Source organism: Erpetoichthys calabaricus, chromosome 1 (genome assembly GCF_900747795.2).
Source record: "Erpetoichthys calabaricus chromosome 1, fErpCal1.3, whole genome shotgun sequence".
Classification (NCBI taxonomy): Eukaryota; Metazoa; Chordata; class Cladistia; order Polypteriformes; family Polypteridae; genus Erpetoichthys; species Erpetoichthys calabaricus.
This window is the reverse complement of record NC_041394.2, coordinates 247,875,984-247,893,792: the sequence shown is the minus strand read 5'-3', so window position 1 is coordinate 247,893,792 and position 17,809 is coordinate 247,875,984. Positions and strand designations below refer to the sequence as shown.

Below are 17,809 nucleotides of genomic sequence, written 5' to 3'. Positions count from 1 at the left end.
TGGTTTTTGCTGATGGCCATTGAAAAACCACTGTTTTATAGGAAAGTGTTTTCTTTTGAATTGAAAAGGGTAGTCAGTTTTAATAATGTGGAATATGAGTAAATATTATTAATGTATTTGATTTTCATTTATTTACTGTATTCACTCAAGTATAGTACTCCTTTTTGTGTTTTTCGCCAGCTGTATATAGCCCCCCTTGTAAAGTTAACAGATGGGAGTATATATGCAAAGCAACGCTTTAAATGGATATACACAAATGCTAGAACCCTGTTTGTTGAACTGATGTATTAACATGAACAGCAAAAAGAGTGGAGCTTTACCTTTAAGTGTTGCAACACAATTTCTGTGGCTTCCCCATTCCAGTACCGCTATCTGGGCGGTACGGTGGCACAGTGGTAGCATAGCTGCCTCACAGTAAGGAGACCTGGGTTCGCTTCCTGGATCCTCCGTAGGTTTCCTCTGGGTGCTACGGTTTCCTCCCACAGTCCAAAGACATGCAGGTTAGGTGCATTGGCGATCCTAAATTGTCCCTAGTGTGTGTGTGTGTGCGTGTGCCAAGAAAGAAAAAAAAAAAAGAAGGCTACAAATGAAAATCACTGGAAAAATAGTTTGATGTGAAATGGCCATAAGGAACAGCTATTTCAGGTGCACATGTGTGTTTAGTAGTTTATAATAAGCTAGCCATGTGCGCCCAACTACGTTGCGTGTGTTAGTTGTCTGTGAAGGGCTCCCTGTTTAAACGTGGCTGCCAGTTGTGAACTGGGCCCTTCGTCGCACGGCATTATGATTTTTTGTAAGGGAAACAAAATTACAAAACAAAACCCTTGGACATTGATTCGATAGGAACGGCCTACTCAGAATCACTGTCCGAATAGTAATTATATGGTGGTGGAGGAGCATTTCTGCTTCCCTTCGTTCACAGTCCATCTCGTTTTCATGACGCTGTCGTTTCCTCTCACGATCTCTTCTCAAACTTTCTCCAATCTCGCAGGTTGCTTTGTGGCAATCCAAAGAATAAGGAAGAACCAATGCTTCTTTCTTGAACTCCAAACGCCGACTGATGGAAAATCACAGAAGTGTGTCCGACTTATATACTCTGACTGCTGACTCCAAGAAGTAGGTGAACATTTGATTTGGACGAAGTGCTGCCAACGACGGTTGATAGAAACACAAAAAACCACAGTCTCGACAACGAAGCAGTTGTCGACGCCAGATCTAAACGCAAAGAGTGCTATCGACAGTGTTTGTAAACAAAAGTAACAACCAAGGTGTTGTGTGTTCAGCAGTACAAACAGCACGTAGTCTCCTTTAGTTCAATCCTCTTTAATCACCACACTCCAACCTCATCAAACGATCCTCTCCCTCACTTCCTCTCCTCCTCCATCACTACTGCCTTCTACTGAACACACCAGGAACACCACACAAGGCAGTGAATTCGCGGACAAACAAAGATCAAGATCCAAATGAAGATTATATATAAAGATGAATAACTAGAAATTTAAAAAAAGAGCAAAATGCTAAAAAGCAAAAACAAAATTCTACCAAGCTAACAGGAAAAATTCTTCTTTCCAACAAATTCAGTGTAACTTGTCTAATTTCTGGACTGACAGAGAATGGGAAATAGCAGCTTGATAAATTAAGATAGAAGTCCAATATCAGAGGAATTTGGTCTGGAGGATAATCTGCAGTTTCATGGACTCCCAGGACTGAGAACCACAGCCCTAGATGACTCATTTGAATGAAGCCTGGTAGTCTTACAATCTGTGCCCCAATAAATTAGTTTTTTTCAAGGCTTGGTGGGACCTCAATTCTCAATGTACCTGTACTGTTTTTGCTCAGAAAGAAAGGCATGCCTAAGGGAAAAAAAAAACAGATCTGTGAGATTTTTCTCTGAGGCCCACTCTCATGGGAAGGCAGGATATGGATGATATTAACATTAAGTGTATTTGTGTTGGCCTAATTCTATATCCTATTCAGGTATGGTTTTTGGTCATTTGAATAATTGATTTAATATTTCCGGAAGGCAGGAGATGATCAGATTTTTTTTTTCCCCTACTGACAACACTCTCGACCCTGACATATAATTTAATCCTGATAACAGGACAGATTATTTCTGTTTTTTCAAAAAGGCAGGCTGCTAATGAGACATGTACGGCTATCCTTTTTCTTTCTGTAAATGTTTTGTGCACTAATTTTATCATATGTGAACTTGTAACAAAAACAGTTGTTGTTATAAAATACAGTTAAGTTAGTTAGATTTCCAAGCATGTCCACACAAATAATTGGTTTTAGGACAGTACAAATGTCAGTCTGCAGTCGTATCATGTTTTGTAATGGTGTGTCAGCTTATTAGCTCCAGTAGTACTGATAAATTCCTTAACTATACTAGCATACAAAGAGACCCCCTGCACTTTGTCATATAAAATAAGAAAAAAAAACATGGGATTCTGAAAGTGTTGGATGGTGCAATTCTGAGTGTTGTTTAGATAAATTTGGCCTGCATGAAAAACACATTAATAGGTTTCAGTAAGCACCAATAAATATTACCATATTTGATTCCAGTTGTAATCTCATGAGAAACTAATTATAATCTTTTTTTAATTACACAGTTTCATTGTTCTTTTTTTGTCTGTTTACAGGCTGTTGTTTTGTAACGTTTTATACAAGAAAAGCTGCGCTTGAGGCTCAGAATGCACTGCATAATATTAAAACATTACCTGGGGTGAGTATATTTCTGTTAATTAGAACTTATTAATCATTATATGCCATATAAAAAGTTGATAAACCTTTCCGCAATGAATCTTTGCCTAATGTTTTGACTGTTCAAGATATCTTGCTGTACAGATGGCAGTAGATAAAATAGTGTTGCTTTGCATGCGACCCTAAATGCACTCTTGAATCAGGCCTGTTTTCTTTTTCTACGGGGACTGATATTCTCTTAATAGACTAATAATGTATCTATTAGCGTAGAGGCATATAAGTTACAGGTTCATGAGTTTGATTGCTGCCTTCAGGCAATTCTGAATAAGCATAACGTTGCAGATAAGGACCTAGAGGCAGATTTCTTACCTGCCTGAAAGGGTAGCAGTTTGGCTTATTTAGCAGCACAATTGCTGCTGAAAAGAGAATTGGCTACTGGGTCTCAGAGGAATATGGAGGCATGTTTAGTCCTGATGTGGGAAAAAAGGCCTGAGCTTTTTACCCAACAAAAGATGCATTTAAGCACACAAAGATTGTTTAGGGCCTAGATCAGACAATTACTAGAAGTGTATTTCTAGGCTTCAGTATGCAGAATGTTGCATTTTATTTACAGGTTACAATGTCAAGAAAGCACAATTTAAATAACAAAAAAAAAAAAAAAACCTGAGGCTTTCTGTTTTCGTTATATTAGTGATGCCCAAAGAGTAAATGAACATGACACAACAACTTCAATGTAAGCAAAAAGAAAGGAACGAACACAGTATATTTTTCATGCCTGAATGGCGCAGCAGATGCCTTTCTGATGTCAGGCTGAAATAAGAGTATACTGAGGACATGAAAACCAAACCAAATACTGTAGTGATTACATGACAAGCACTGGCAAGCATTTATGGAACAGCTGCATCGTATACATTCCAAATATCTGAATGCTCTGCAGAATGGATTAGTGGGCACACTTTTACAATGCAGATATATAGCAGTCTTTTTAACAAGTTCATGCAATGTAGTTAAAGAAAAAAAATGCAAAATGAGAGAGCTTCAAGTCAGTTAGATATATATGGTATGCTGTATTCTTTGTCATAGACTGTAATTATTTTAGTTTTAATTACTACTGAAAAATATTTTTAAATAACCAGAAGAATCAGATAGCTTGAACTAATATTTTCTAAATTGGCGCATTGATAAAATTCATCCATCCTTTTCCTAACCCCATTTACCATAGTTTTATTAACTTTAAATGAATTCATTGGGTTTCATAAAGTCTTCTTTTGCTTTTAGAACTGATTAGATGCTTGCACTGATTTCAGCTTTTGTATGTTTTATGTTATACATATCCCCCCTACTGTTCTAATTATGGTACATGCACAACATGCAAAATTTGTATGGCTGTTCTGGGATTGTGAACATAAAATACATTTGCTGAACCAAGTAGTATAAAATACAATACCGGAAAAAGATAAATAAAATGTAACTAAAGTATGAGGAATTGTTGTCTGTCAGAATGTTAGGGCAATACCAGATATGCAAAATTCTGGAAAATGTTTACATGTGGTAAAAGGGTATTATACTGTCAGATTATAATTACTAATTGTAGGCTGTATATAAAATACTTTTAAGAACCAGGCTTATTTGATTAACTTTCTCTTAAGCGTTTAACTAATACTCATCCTAAGATGCACTATCTTGACTGGCAACTACAATTTTCCCTGAAAAACAACTCAAATGATTTTTTTTTATTTTTGATATTTAATTTTCTCCTCTTTGATATAGGTACAGTTTAAAGCTTGATAAAACAGTGCAGACATGTTTTTCTTTGACTAACTTTATTAGTGGATATCAGGCCACCCTGAAAAATTATTTTTAAAATTATATCTGTGCAGTGAATTTTGCTTCTGAAATAGTTCAGTGCATAGTATTTATTGTATACATTATCTAACTTTCCATAAAAACTAATACGTCCATAATGTGAGACCATCTTGCATAAATGCCTATAGCAATATTTCTTAATGTGTTGTAGATGTGACCAGCGAGTAGTGCATGATAATAAAGGCCAAACGCTTGGCTAGGTGGATTATCTCCTCCTCACTTTAAAACATAGTAATTATCAGTTATTATGGGCGTCCCTACATAACCCAAATGTGTGTATTTTATAATGTGAACATATATACAATGTGTGTGTGTATGTATGTACTGCATGTGTGTGTGTGTATATATTGTAGATACTAATCAGCCACCACATTAAAACCACCTACCTAATAATTGTTTTGCCAGCACGATAGGTACCTACAGTTTTGTCTCATTGACGCATGGACTCTTCAAGACCTCTGAAGGTGTTTTGTGGTATCTGGCACCAAAATGTTAACAGCAGATCTTCAAGTCTTCTAAATTGCAAGGCAAAGTCTCCATGGATCAGAGTTGTTTTTCGTGCACATCCCCCTGATGCTGGATCAGATTGAGAGAATTTGGAGGCCAAGTCAACTCCTTGAATTCTTGTCATGTTTCTCGGACAATTCCTGAAGAATTTTTGCAGAGTGATAGGATGCAATTTGGGGATATATTTGCTATGAATTGGTGTACATGGTCTGCAAAAATTTTTCTTAGGTAGGTGGTATGTGTCAAATTAACATCCACATGAATGGCGGGACCCAAGGTTTTCCAACATAACATTTTTCCAGAGCATCACACTGCTTCTGCCAGCTTGCCTTCTTCCCATAGTGCATCTTGCTGCCATCTCTGTACAGTGGAACCTCGGTTCACGAACGTCTCGGTACACGTCCAAATCTGTTTACGACCAAAAAGTTGGCCAAACTTATGCCTCGGTTCACGACCACACACTCGGTATACGAACAAGCCAGGTTCCCTTTCGGTTTGCACATGTTCAGTCTCTTCCTGTGCATTTCCTGTGCAGAGAGCAAGAGTGTGCAGCACACACACAGGCAGCACGTGAGAGAGAGCCACGCACACACAAACAGGCAGCACGTGAGAGAGAGCCGCGCACACACAAACAGGCAGCACGTGAGAGAGAGCCGCGCACACGCACACACAGGCAGCAAGAGAGAGATAGAGCTGGGCACACACACAGGCAGTGCCAGAGAGAGACAGACACGCACACACACAGGCAGCCCGAGAGAGAGGCGCGCACACACACAGGAGCGCGCTAGAGAGACACAAACACAGGCACTCCAGGCTCACAAAAGAGAGAGAGTGAGAGCGAGAGAGGGAGGGACGCATAAGGTAGAGAAGGCTTGTTTTTGTTTTCAGTTCTATTTACAGTGATCGGTTCGTAGCCTGCATTGTTGCAATGTTACTTTTCTTGGTGGTTTATTAAATTACGGATTTTTCAAATGTTCATGTTTTTCCCTGTGCTTAAAACTTATTTAATAAAAAGTGTTTTTAGCTAGCGGTTCCTAGCACTATAGCGTGAACTATTGCAGAGTTAGTTTTCTCTGTTGTTCAAGGTTTTCTCAGTGTTATTCAATGTTTTTACATTTAGTTTACTATTACGCTGTGCATTCTATGGTATAATTAGCTTTATTTGTGCTTAAAAATTTAAAAAAATATATATTTACATACAGTTCGTACGGTCTGGAATGGATTAATTGTATTTACGTACAGTGCTATGGGGGAAATTGCTTCTGTTCACGACCAAATCGGTTTATGACCAGAGTTTTGGATCGAATTATGGTCGTGAACCGAGGTTCCGCTGTACCAGGTCAATGACTTACACGACCATCCCCATGATCTAAAAGAAAACTTGATTAATCGGTCCAGGCCACCTTCTTCCATTGTTCCATCATTCAATTCTGATGCTCACAAGCCCATTATAGGCGCTTTCTAGGGTGAACAGGGGTTAGCATGGCCACTATGACATCTGCTGCTATGCAGCCCCATTAACAGCATGCTGCAATACACTGTCTTCTATCAGCTTTCTCTCATCGTCAGCATTGTTTTTCAGTAATTTGTGCCACAGTAGCTCTTCTGTAGGTAGCCTTCACCCCCCACAAGCATCAGTGAGCCTTGGGTATCTATGACCCTGTTACTGGTTGTCTTTTCTTGGAACTACTTTTGCTACATACTAACCACTGCATGGAGATGCTCTGACCCAGTCGTTTTGCCATTACAGCTTTGCCCTTGTCAAAGTCACTCAGATCCTTATGCTTGTCCATTTTTCCTGCTTCCAACACATTACCTTCAGGAAGGTTCACTTGACTCGCTGTTCACTTGCTGCCTAATATATACCACTGCTTGACAGATGCCATTGTAGCAAGATAATCAGTATTATTCCCTTTACTTGTAAGTGGTTTTAATATTGTTGCTGATTGGTGTATGTACTGTAAATACATACACACAGACACACACACATTGATAGTTTTATTTTTTATTTTTTTAATGCATAGTGTACAATTTTGCCAGTGTGGAAAACAAGTAGCTTCTTTTTCCCCTCACTTAGGTTTAGGTATTGAGTGAAAAAACTAAGATTAAATATGTAACATATTATAGTATTTTAGATTTACTGGTTTTGTATTATAAAAGGCTATTTAACTAGCTTGTGTGGTGCTTAAGCAGTCCAGCCAGTTAATTGCTCAGAAGCTTAGGTGAAGCAGAGCAATGTTCCAATGGTTAAAATGTACTTGATGCTGGTTGTTATTAATCATGCATATAACTGTTAATCAAACAGCCAGTGTTTTGTCAAACCACCACTGAGTGCATCACACTTGACTTCTTTTCGGCCAATTATAAATGAGAAGCTGAATTTTAAAACACTTTTATTATTTCTCTGTTGCAGTGCTCAAGAGTTTTATTGTATTGCCATGCTATATTAATAATATTGCATTTAGTATTTATGTAAATGAAAAGATATGATGAACATAAACATACCCTTCCAAGACTTCATGTGAACACAATGCAAAATTATACAAACCTATGTTTAATTGATTATAGTGTACATCTCTTTCTCAATATATTTAAGTTTCTCTATTTTAGCTTTTTGGCTATATCTTGTCATCTGTGTTTATTGTTGAAGTGTTACAATGTAGATGAAGAGTTACAATGAAGTGTGATTCTTCTGCCACTTTACTACAATTACGATCAGTATGTTTGCTTTTTCGAGTACGTCCTTGGAATTAAACTTGTATTGCTTATCTATCAGGATGACCTAAAATTGACCCTAAATAGACTCTTGGACAAGGCAAAGCTTTCTGTTTTGGTTTATATTGGAATGTGGTGGTTGCTGGGGAAGTCGATTTTGCTGTTCACTAGACATACTGAGTTGCAAATGTTCACTCTTTTACTATCTGCTGCCAGATCTGACAGTCTGAAGGAGCAGAGGCGTACTGTTAAAGAAGAAATAACATAGTGCCAAACCATGTCTGGGAGTCACAAACTGAGATGCACAAAATCATTGTAAACACACTTCAGTATAGACTTGCTGTTTTGATCCTCCCCCCATAACCGAATTGTCATACTAATCTGTCTCTGGCGAAAGGGTAATTAATTTCTGGCTAAGTTTAAGATTCGACTTCACTGTTGTTTTCATTCTTAGAAAATAATTTTCTTTTAATATACTTTACTGTATTTAAGTGTGGTTTAGATTGGGAAAATCTTTTACTGCTATACAATGTCTCAATATAACAAATTACTTTAATGAAAAAAAAAACTTTTTTTTTTAATTTACAAGTAAATGCTTACTTTACAGCAATGAACATGTCACAACAGGGATTTCAATTTATTACAGAAATAGCCTCCAAACAGGCAAATATGTTCAGTGTCTCATAAAACTATTCAAATCAAAAAGTGTTTTTCTGTGAGGTAATTGTTGCAAAATAATTTAGCAAGAAAATCAAAAGAAAAGTCAACAGTATATATTGATCACGAATATACAATCTCTAGATTTTTGCTCAGCAGGAATGATAATGGGAAGGACATGCTATTCCAAAATTCATTTTTAAGAGATATGTAGTTTGCTACAAAGACAGCAGTAACAAACACAGCTTTGTTTGCTTTTAAATATTCACCATGAAAATCAAACTAAAGTGAATAAAGGAAATGATGTTATGCTGTTTTTTTTTTTTTTTTTTGGCAGATTCTCACAGTAGAAGTTCCTCCCTCTAATCTTAGCAGCTAAACCAAAACATTGCATGCATATGCTGAGCAGAACTACAACTTTGTCCGATGCCTCCTTGTATGTTATCATTTACTGTTTGTTCCTGAATAGTCGTAAAGAGTCACTCTAATCTATTTACTTTAACTCCAAAATAAGTCATGATTTCATTGCCTTGTGAGCTTCAAATAGGAGTTTGCATGTCTTATGTTTTCTCTTGATTTTAAATCTTAGCTTTGGAGAAATTTAATGTTAACTTAAAGCATTTCTTTCCATTGGTTGTCTGATGACATGTTTCTTTAGAAAAGGCAGAGTTTTGTGTTTATTTCAACGAGAATGTCGCTTGTGATGCTTCACTTCCCTCCTGTCATTGTTTGCTGACATTTTTTGTGGAAGGTTGAAAGTTTATTCAGGACGGTCAGAAAGAATTCAGTATCATCATTATAGTGTCACTTTCCTAGGCATGTCACTCGCATGAAAAGCAAGCTATCACAAGAAGTGGAGAAAGAGTTACATTATGTACAATGGACACCTGCCTGCCATGTCACATTAGTGGAGAGTAGAAAGAAAATAAACACCATTGCACTTGTACCAAATGTGAGTAAAACGATGCTACTGTGGCTTACGTCCCATCCATTATTTAAGTTTGAAATATCCCTTTGTGCTGAATTTAGTGCAAACAAAACAAATTATGGTACCTCTTGATAGATAGTTATGTAGCACTTTGAACCAGGGGTGCCCACACTTTTTCGGCTTGCGAGCTACTTTTAAAATGACCAGGTCGAAATGATCTACCTACATTAAAAATGCTGTGTGTGTATGTATGTATGTGTGTGTATGTATATATATACACACACACACACACACACACAGTTCCATAAATATTTGGACAGAGACAACCTTTTTCTAATTTAGGTTCTGTACATTACCACAATGAATTTTAAATGAAACAACTCAGATGCAGCTGAAGTGCAGACTTTCAGCTTTAATTCAGTGGGGTGAACAAAACGATTGCATAAAAATGTGAGGCAACTAAAGCATTTTTTTAACACAATCCCTTCATTTCAGGGGCTCAAAAGTAATTGGACAAATTAAATAACTGGAAATAAAATGTTCATTTCTAATACTTGGTTGAAAACCCTTTGCTGGCAATGACAGCCTGAAGTCTTGAACTCATGGACATCACCAGATGCTGGGTTTCCTCCTTTTTAATGCTCTGCCAGGCCTTTACTGCAGCGGCTTTCAGTCCGAAGTTTAGTCTTCAACAAGTGAAATGCATGCTCTATTGGGTTAAGATCAGGTGACTGACTTGGCCATTCAAGAATTTTCCACTTCTTTGCTTTAATAAACTCCTGGGTTGCTTTGGCTGTATGTTTTGGGTCATTGTCCATCTGTGTCATGAAACGCCACCCAATCAATTTGACTGCATTTAGCTGGATTTGAGCAGACAGTATGTCTCTGAACACCTCAGAATTCATTCGGCTGCTTCTGTCCTGTGTCACATCATCAATAAACACTAGTGTCCCAGTGCTACTAGCAGCCATGCATGCCCAAGCCATCACATAGCCTCCACCGTGTTTTACAGATGATGTGGTATGCTTTGGATAATGAGCTGTTCCACACCTTCTCCATACATTTTTTTCTTGCCATCATTCTGGTAGAGGTTGATCTTGGTTTCATCTGTCCAAAGAATGTTTTTCCAGAACTGTGCTGGCTTTTTTTGATGTTCTTTAGCAAAGTCCAATCTAGCCTTTCTATTCTTGAGGCTTATGAGTGGCTTGCAGTCTTCTCTTTATGGTAGACTTGGATATCGATACGCCTACCCCCTGGAGAGTGTTGTTCACTTGGTTGGCTATTGTGAAGGGGTTTCTCTTCACCATGGAAATGATTCTGCGATCATCCACCACTGTTGTATTCCGTGAACATCCAGGTCTTTTTGCGTTGCTGAATTCACCAGTGCTTGCTTTCTTTCTCAGGATGTACCAAACTGTAGATTTTGCCACTCGTAATATTGTAGCAATTTCTCGGATGGGTTTTTTCTGTTTTCACAGCTTAAGGATGGCTTCTTTCACCTGCATGCAGAGCTCCTTTGACCGCATATTGTCTGTTCAAAGCAAAATCTTCCACCTGCAAGCACCACACCTCAAATCAACTCCAGGCCTTTTACCTGCTTAATTGATAATGACATAACGACGGACTTGCCCACACTGCTTAAAGTCTGCACTTCAACTGCATTTGAGTTGTTTCATTTAAAATTCATTGTGGTAATGTATAGAACCAAAATTAGAAAAAAGTTGTCTCTGTCCAAATATTTATGGACCTAACTATGTGTGTGTGTGTGTGTGTGTGTGTGTGTGTGTGTGTATAGATATATATATATATATATATATATATATATAATATATAATACTGAGTATACATAAAATAAATGTTGTCGTACCTTGCATAACTGAATAGCCTTTATGGCACAGTAACAATTCAATACATTTATGGTCACTACAGTGTTTGGATTTAATAATCATGTGGGAAAAGGCTGACTCGCATAAATAAGTAGAGCCAAATAATGCAGTCAAGGAGGCAGCACATTTCCTCATGTTTAGGTACTTTTCCTCTGTGAGTAAGTTCCAAAACTGTCTGAGAGCCCCAGACTTCAGCTGAATGTCATCCTGTAGTGTCAAAATCTCATCCTCCACTGTAGAGGAGTTTTAGGTGAAGCAGTGTTGCAATTTTTGATGCGGGTGAATCACCCTCAACATCTTCCCTAAATGGATAGCACTTAAATGTAGGGATTGGCTCAAGTAAAGCTGAGTCTTGAAACTGTCTGTCAAAGTCTGACAGGCAATTTTCAATCTGCTCTGTGTAGATTATGCTGTCAAGTTGCGCACACGCCTTCCATTGCGTCTCCAGCTGTGACGTGAGGTTTTGGATGTTCCCTAAATCAAGGAGCTGCAGCTTTGAGGACAGACGTTTCATTTTTCGTTTAAAAGCATTAACTGAGCTTTTGAATTCAGCCGAGTGAAAAGTGACGTCTGTCCGATTAACTACGATTTTAGTTCCCTCACCCTCTCAGATCGCTTTTCAGAAGGAAGTCAGTTTCGTAGTTTTTATGAACAGCTCGAAAGTGCCTTTCCACATTTTCCTTCCTTTCCTTCTTTGGAATAGCAATGATAGATTGACAGATCAGACAAACGCACTTCGATTGTGACATTGTGAGAAAAAAATTCTCTTCCAATTCCACATCCAGCCCATACCCTCCCCAGACAATTTTTTTTAAATCCCTTCTTTAGTCGAAATAAATTGGAAGGCTAACTAGATCACAGCCAGAGTTTTGCAGTACCTCGCACGTTTGATCGTGCATGTGGGATGACCAGTGTGTTAGAAGAAAAGAGATCTCAGATTGGCCACCCTGTATGTCAATCAAGTGGCAAATGCCATAGGGAGGATATATGATAGACTAATGTTTAAAAAAAAATTTTTTTTGAATGCAGGGCGATCTACCTGCACTACCTTTTGCGATCTACCGGTCGATTGCGATCGATGCATTGGGCACCCCTGCTTTGGACAATAGTTTACCGTAGTTTTTTTGTCTTAGTTCATATGTAGGCAATGTTACTCTACAAGACTACTTGGAGAAGCCTAAAGTAAGGGTGATTAACTGTGTTGGCAACCTTTCAAAAAATCTTTATGTATTGTTATCCACATCTTAATAAAGAAACTATCTTCATCTGTCTACCTACACTCAAAGGTATAAGGCAGGCAAGAGGTCAGTTCAGAAAAGACTTGCATGTCAGTGATACAAAGCAGTGTGTATTTTGTTTTCCAGAAATTATAGACAAAAGAAATTTTTGCATTAATGGATTGGCTTCTTACTATATGTTTTTGCCATCATATTATAAAAAAGAAAATAACATTCCCTGCCCAGATGTCCTCATTTAAAGTGGTTTCTTTATTAAATTTCAATAAAGAGAATGGATTTGATTGTATAAAATATTTAGCTTTGCTCTCATTGTCAATGGGGAGTATCTGTACATTATATTGAATTTACTATAAAAAGTTTAATGCAGTCAGCTTTCTAACATCAGTTAGAAAGAAGAAACTACGTTTTTTTGAAGAATTTCAAAACTTAACTAAAATATCACATTAGTTTATAGACTTTTGAAATAGAATAGAAAAAGAAGTGTTGTTTTCTTTGGTGGTAGTCAAGATATCTTAACGAATAAAGTCTTCTTAAACCAAGAAAGGAGTTAAACCCGATCTCTGGAAGGCTGCTAATTACACAAAGCGATAAGAACATCTTAGAGATGTTTACAGTGGCTGCTCTGAAATGCAAAGACACGTACTCCCATAATCTTGTTAATATGTAAAATCCTTGGATATTATTCTTTTTTACTCTACCCTTGATAACAATAAAGTGGCATGTGCAATATTGGTTTCACAGTTCCAGTTCACATTAATTTTGAGAGCCATATTGGAATAGATAGCTATATATAGAGAGGTGTGTGTATATAATCAATTAATTCAAAATGAAATCATTAGTGTTTGCCAATGCATAATTTTTCTGATTTTTCAGACACACTGGTTATTCCATTCTTTGTTCATACTGCTGCTTAATCTGGAATATCAATATTGAGATAACTGTGTACCATTTAAAATGCCTCTGATCAGAGTCTGTAATGAGTGAGTCTTTTTTTCTGCATCAGTCATGTTTTTGTTTTGCACATTCTGAGTGTTTTCTTGAGGATTTTCTATACACCATTCCAGGATTTAAAGGACATGCAATGTAGGTTAGTTAGCATCTGATGTCTCTTTGGTGATCTGTTGGCTGGTTCAGGTCACAACCGTTTGTTTTAAAAGACTGGATAAAAATAATAACCTTTTATAATAATAACAAGGCAGCAGACTTGTTATTGAATATCTTATTATTTTTTTAATACTAACCATTTAGGTATTTTCCATCTTGGTTACCTACTTCAGAATACCCTTAGTAGTAATTTCAGTTCTAATATTATTTGTGAAAGATTGCAATGTATATGCAATCCATGGTAAATATTGTTGGAGACTATTTTCTTATTACAGACTTAGAGTGAAAACCCTGGAGTATTATCATTAGAGGTCTTGTTATATAAATCAATTTAATTAAGTGTGTAATTTCAGAAATGAAGTGCAAATGCTATGGCAAATACTATTTAAAAATTATCTTGATTGATTTCTGAGAGGAAAGAAAATAACAGTAGTTCTGCATTTATTAATCTAAATCTTATGTCTGTTTTATATTTATTTAACCTTCATTAGCTGGTGGAATGTAGGATTAAATTCCTTTCTTACACCTGTTAGGGTACTTTACATCTTTAATTGTGTAGAATATACAGTATATGCAGACAATTACAGCCACAGTTGTTTATTGACTAATACAATATACTGTTTTTGGATCATTAACACAACACACTTTCCCCTCCATTTGCTTGTCTTAGTGATCAAGTTATATATTTACATTAAATAACAATCACAAAACAGTAACAATTACACTTGTCCTAGAGAGGGTTGCACTGGTAACACTGAGGTGATGCTCGTGTGTTTTAACTCACTTAAAACAAAACACCTCCAGCATATTTAGTGAGTGTGCTCAGATTTTGTTTTCCCCTTTTTTTAGGCTAATAAAACATTGTCTTACAAACATGTTTTTCAGAAGGCTACAATTTAGACTAGAGTAATAACAAGTAATTGTTTGCTTTCAATCTTTATCATTGATAATTTAAAAAAAAAAAACTGTTTACATTGACTTTTATCTGTTAGTTGGCTAGCCACATACTAAGTGAATTTGCATCAGTTCATCAAGAGAAGGTGGATTTGAAAGTTAGTGTGATGGGTTGTTTTTTGCAACTCAAGTTCTGAAAAGTATGAGAGTCATTTATTTTTTTCATCTTCCAAATATAAGTTTTCTTAAAAATGTGCTAAGCTAGACTTGAGGCATGAAAATAATTTGTGAGTGACTGAGGACAAATTCATGACAGGATGAGGACTCGCACAGTAAGGAATTAATGTTAATGGTAAAATAAAAATAATTGTTGACTTGACTTTTTCAACGGAATACCCACCTCTCCTCATTTGTTGGTCAAGAGTTCCCAAACTGACTCCCATGAGGCTTCAGTTTTTCTGTTTGTGTGTGCTGATTAATTCAAGAAGTAACTATATACTATATATAACCATCCATCCATTTTCCAACCCGCTAAATCCGAACACAGGGTCACGGGGGTCTGCTGGAGCCAATCCCAGCCAACACAGGGCACAAGGCAGGGAACCAATCCCGGGCAGGGTGCCAACCCACCGCAGGACACATACAAACACACCCACACACCAAGCACACACTAGGGCCAATTTAGAATCACCAATCCACCTAACCTGCATGTCTTTGGACTGTGGGAGGAAACCGGAGTGCCCGGAGGAAACCCACGCAGACACGGGGAGAACATGCAAACTCCACGCAGGGTGGACCCGGGAAGCGAACCTGGGTCTCCTAACTGCGAGGCAACAGCGCTACCACTGCGCCACCGTGCCGCCCTACTATATATATATATATATATATATATATATATATATATATATATATATATATATATATATATAAATAATAATAATAATAATATAAAATTCACTAAGCCGGAAGACAAGTAGCCACCCATGGAAAGCACTCCGGAAGGGGCGTGGATTCACTAAGTCGCCGACAAGTAAGCCGCCCATGGCGCACGCAGGAAGGAGCCATGCCCACCAACTCTAAGACCGTTGGATACGACGACAACTCGCAGAGCTACGCCCACCAACTCGGACGCGACGACTGGGGAAAAAACGCCATCATTTATGTTCGTCTGGGCTACAGTACACATGCACCTCTGAGCCACGTTGACTTTTCGCTTACAACGCACGACCGCGTGCTGCCTTTGAGCCTGCTCTCGCTCACCATAACGTACCGACTTTCTCTCTCTCCTCACTCACTCACACACTGCACAGGGAAGAAATGCCCACAGCACGACTCCACCCAGAAACCGTTTCAGCCACACTTCCACGCCCCTCGCTACGCTGTGAGTGCGATGATTATTTATTTAAAAATGGCCTTTTGAAGGGGAGCTGTGGACCCGCTATACCACAGGATCACCTGTGACATTGCCTTCACATTGTTTTCCTTTTATTTATGATCCCGTCGAGCAGATCAGACACCCAGGTAAACAACACTGAATAATCAATAGCTGCAACCACTTTGCCCGCCCCAACTCTTCATCTGAGTCGGTTTCGTCTGTGTTCAGCAGTGTTTCCCAAACTTGGTCCTGGTGAACCCCTGTGGATGCAGGGTTTTGTTCCAACCAGATTCCTAATCATTAATGCCGGTGAAACTCATCAGGGATAAGTCGGTTTTTCAAACACAGCTATGTAGCAGATTAGTCTAGCAGACTAGCTGGATGTAATATTCTGAGATGAATGCGCGCCCCCGCGCTGAGTGAAAAACCAATGTATATTGAGTCTAGAAAACATGATCAGCAAGTCTTTGATAGGCTGCAGCAAAATGATGAAAGAACGGGCGCATTTTTTTCTCACAAGCTGGGTGGGTAGGTGTTAGTTAGTTAATTAGTTACTCGAAGGATTTCAAGATTTAATATGCATAAGCGGTAACACTGCAAAAGCAGCCCAAACCAGAAAAAACGGCTGGCAAAAAGTGGCCGACAAATTAAAAGCGTGTGCATTGTACTTACTGAAAGCAGCATTACGGATTTTGCAAATGTTCATTTTCTCCCTCTACTTAAAAAACATTAAAAAAGCGGCGTGATTATACGGCGTATACTACGCGATGGGTTGCTATGCAGCATATAAAACAGTTTGTTTGTCGCGGATAATTTGCGTTTTACTTTAACACGAAGACAGTTTCCTGTTAGATTTGCCTTTGCGATGACAATTAATAAGGCACAGGGCCAAACTTTCAAAAAGATATGCAGGTATCTGCCAAAACCAGTGTTCAGTCACAGACAGTTGTATGTTGCTATCTCCAGCGTTCCATCTTTTCATTCACTTACTGGTATGCCTGCAGGAACACGTGCAGTGAGCGAGCGATACACACACACACATACATACTGGCGCACGTGCGCGACAAAGAGAGCGCTAGACACATAAGATTAATAATACTTTAGTACATTGATATACCGGTGTTTTCAGTATTCAAAGCGCTATCCACACAGGGAGGAACCAGGAGGTGAGCCCAAAATCTTGCACAGTCTCCTTACTGCAAAGCAGCAACACTACCACTGCGCTACAAGGCAGTTAAAGAATGCACCGGGCTCGATTTTGTTTTCACTTCTATTTGGACAACTGTGTCGTTCAGGAAGTGTTCACCCATCAATACATAATTATGCGGCGTATGCTACACCGCAGGTTGGCTAGCAGGTCATACGCTCACACTGATTACGTCCCTGCCCTTTGTACACACCCCCTCCCCCCCTCGCTACTACCATTGTCGGGCGATTATATATAGAAAACCAGCCAAAACCGCAAAGAACAATAAAAAGTCTGTGTGACTCACAGGTGCATGTGGACTGTGCAAACAGGAAAACGACTCAGGTGACAAGTTGGGGGTGGGCACATGAGCAGGCAGTGCATACTAAACGAGAAATCAGCAGACTAGCATGATGGAGGGGGCGGAATGGGCGTCCTTCCCCTCTCCTCCCGTTCCGCCCTCCGCACCCGAGCACCTACCGATTTTTCAAATGTTAATTTTCTCCCTGTGCTTAAAAATCATTACAAAAGCGGCCTGATTATGTGGCGTATACACCGCAGGTTCACTAGTATAACAATAATTTAACAAAAAACCATGTGTTTTTGCGGATTTGGAACATAACGACCAGATAATGGATATGTTGATTATGCAATACAAGAAATGTGAATTTTTTTTCTTTTGTCCATGGATGTTTTTTACATTGTTTCCTAATTGTACAATACTGGTCACTATTACTTCTTTCTCTCCATTGT

General features: G+C 38.3%; 1 protein-coding gene across 10 annotated transcripts in view; it reads left to right on the top strand.

The window, feature by feature from the left end:
* celf2 (cugbp, Elav-like family member 2) overlaps positions 1 to 17,809 on the top strand; it is a 549,771-nt gene that overhangs the window by 389,968 nt on the left and 141,994 nt on the right. For all 10 annotated transcript variants that reach the window (XM_028813890.2, XM_051935886.1, XM_028813929.2 and 7 more), the window contains one exon: positions 2,640 to 2,722. In XM_028813890.2, coding sequence (XP_028669723.1) covers positions 2,640 to 2,722 — 83 coding nt within the window. The remainder of the gene's footprint in view (positions 1 to 2,639; positions 2,723 to 17,809) is intronic.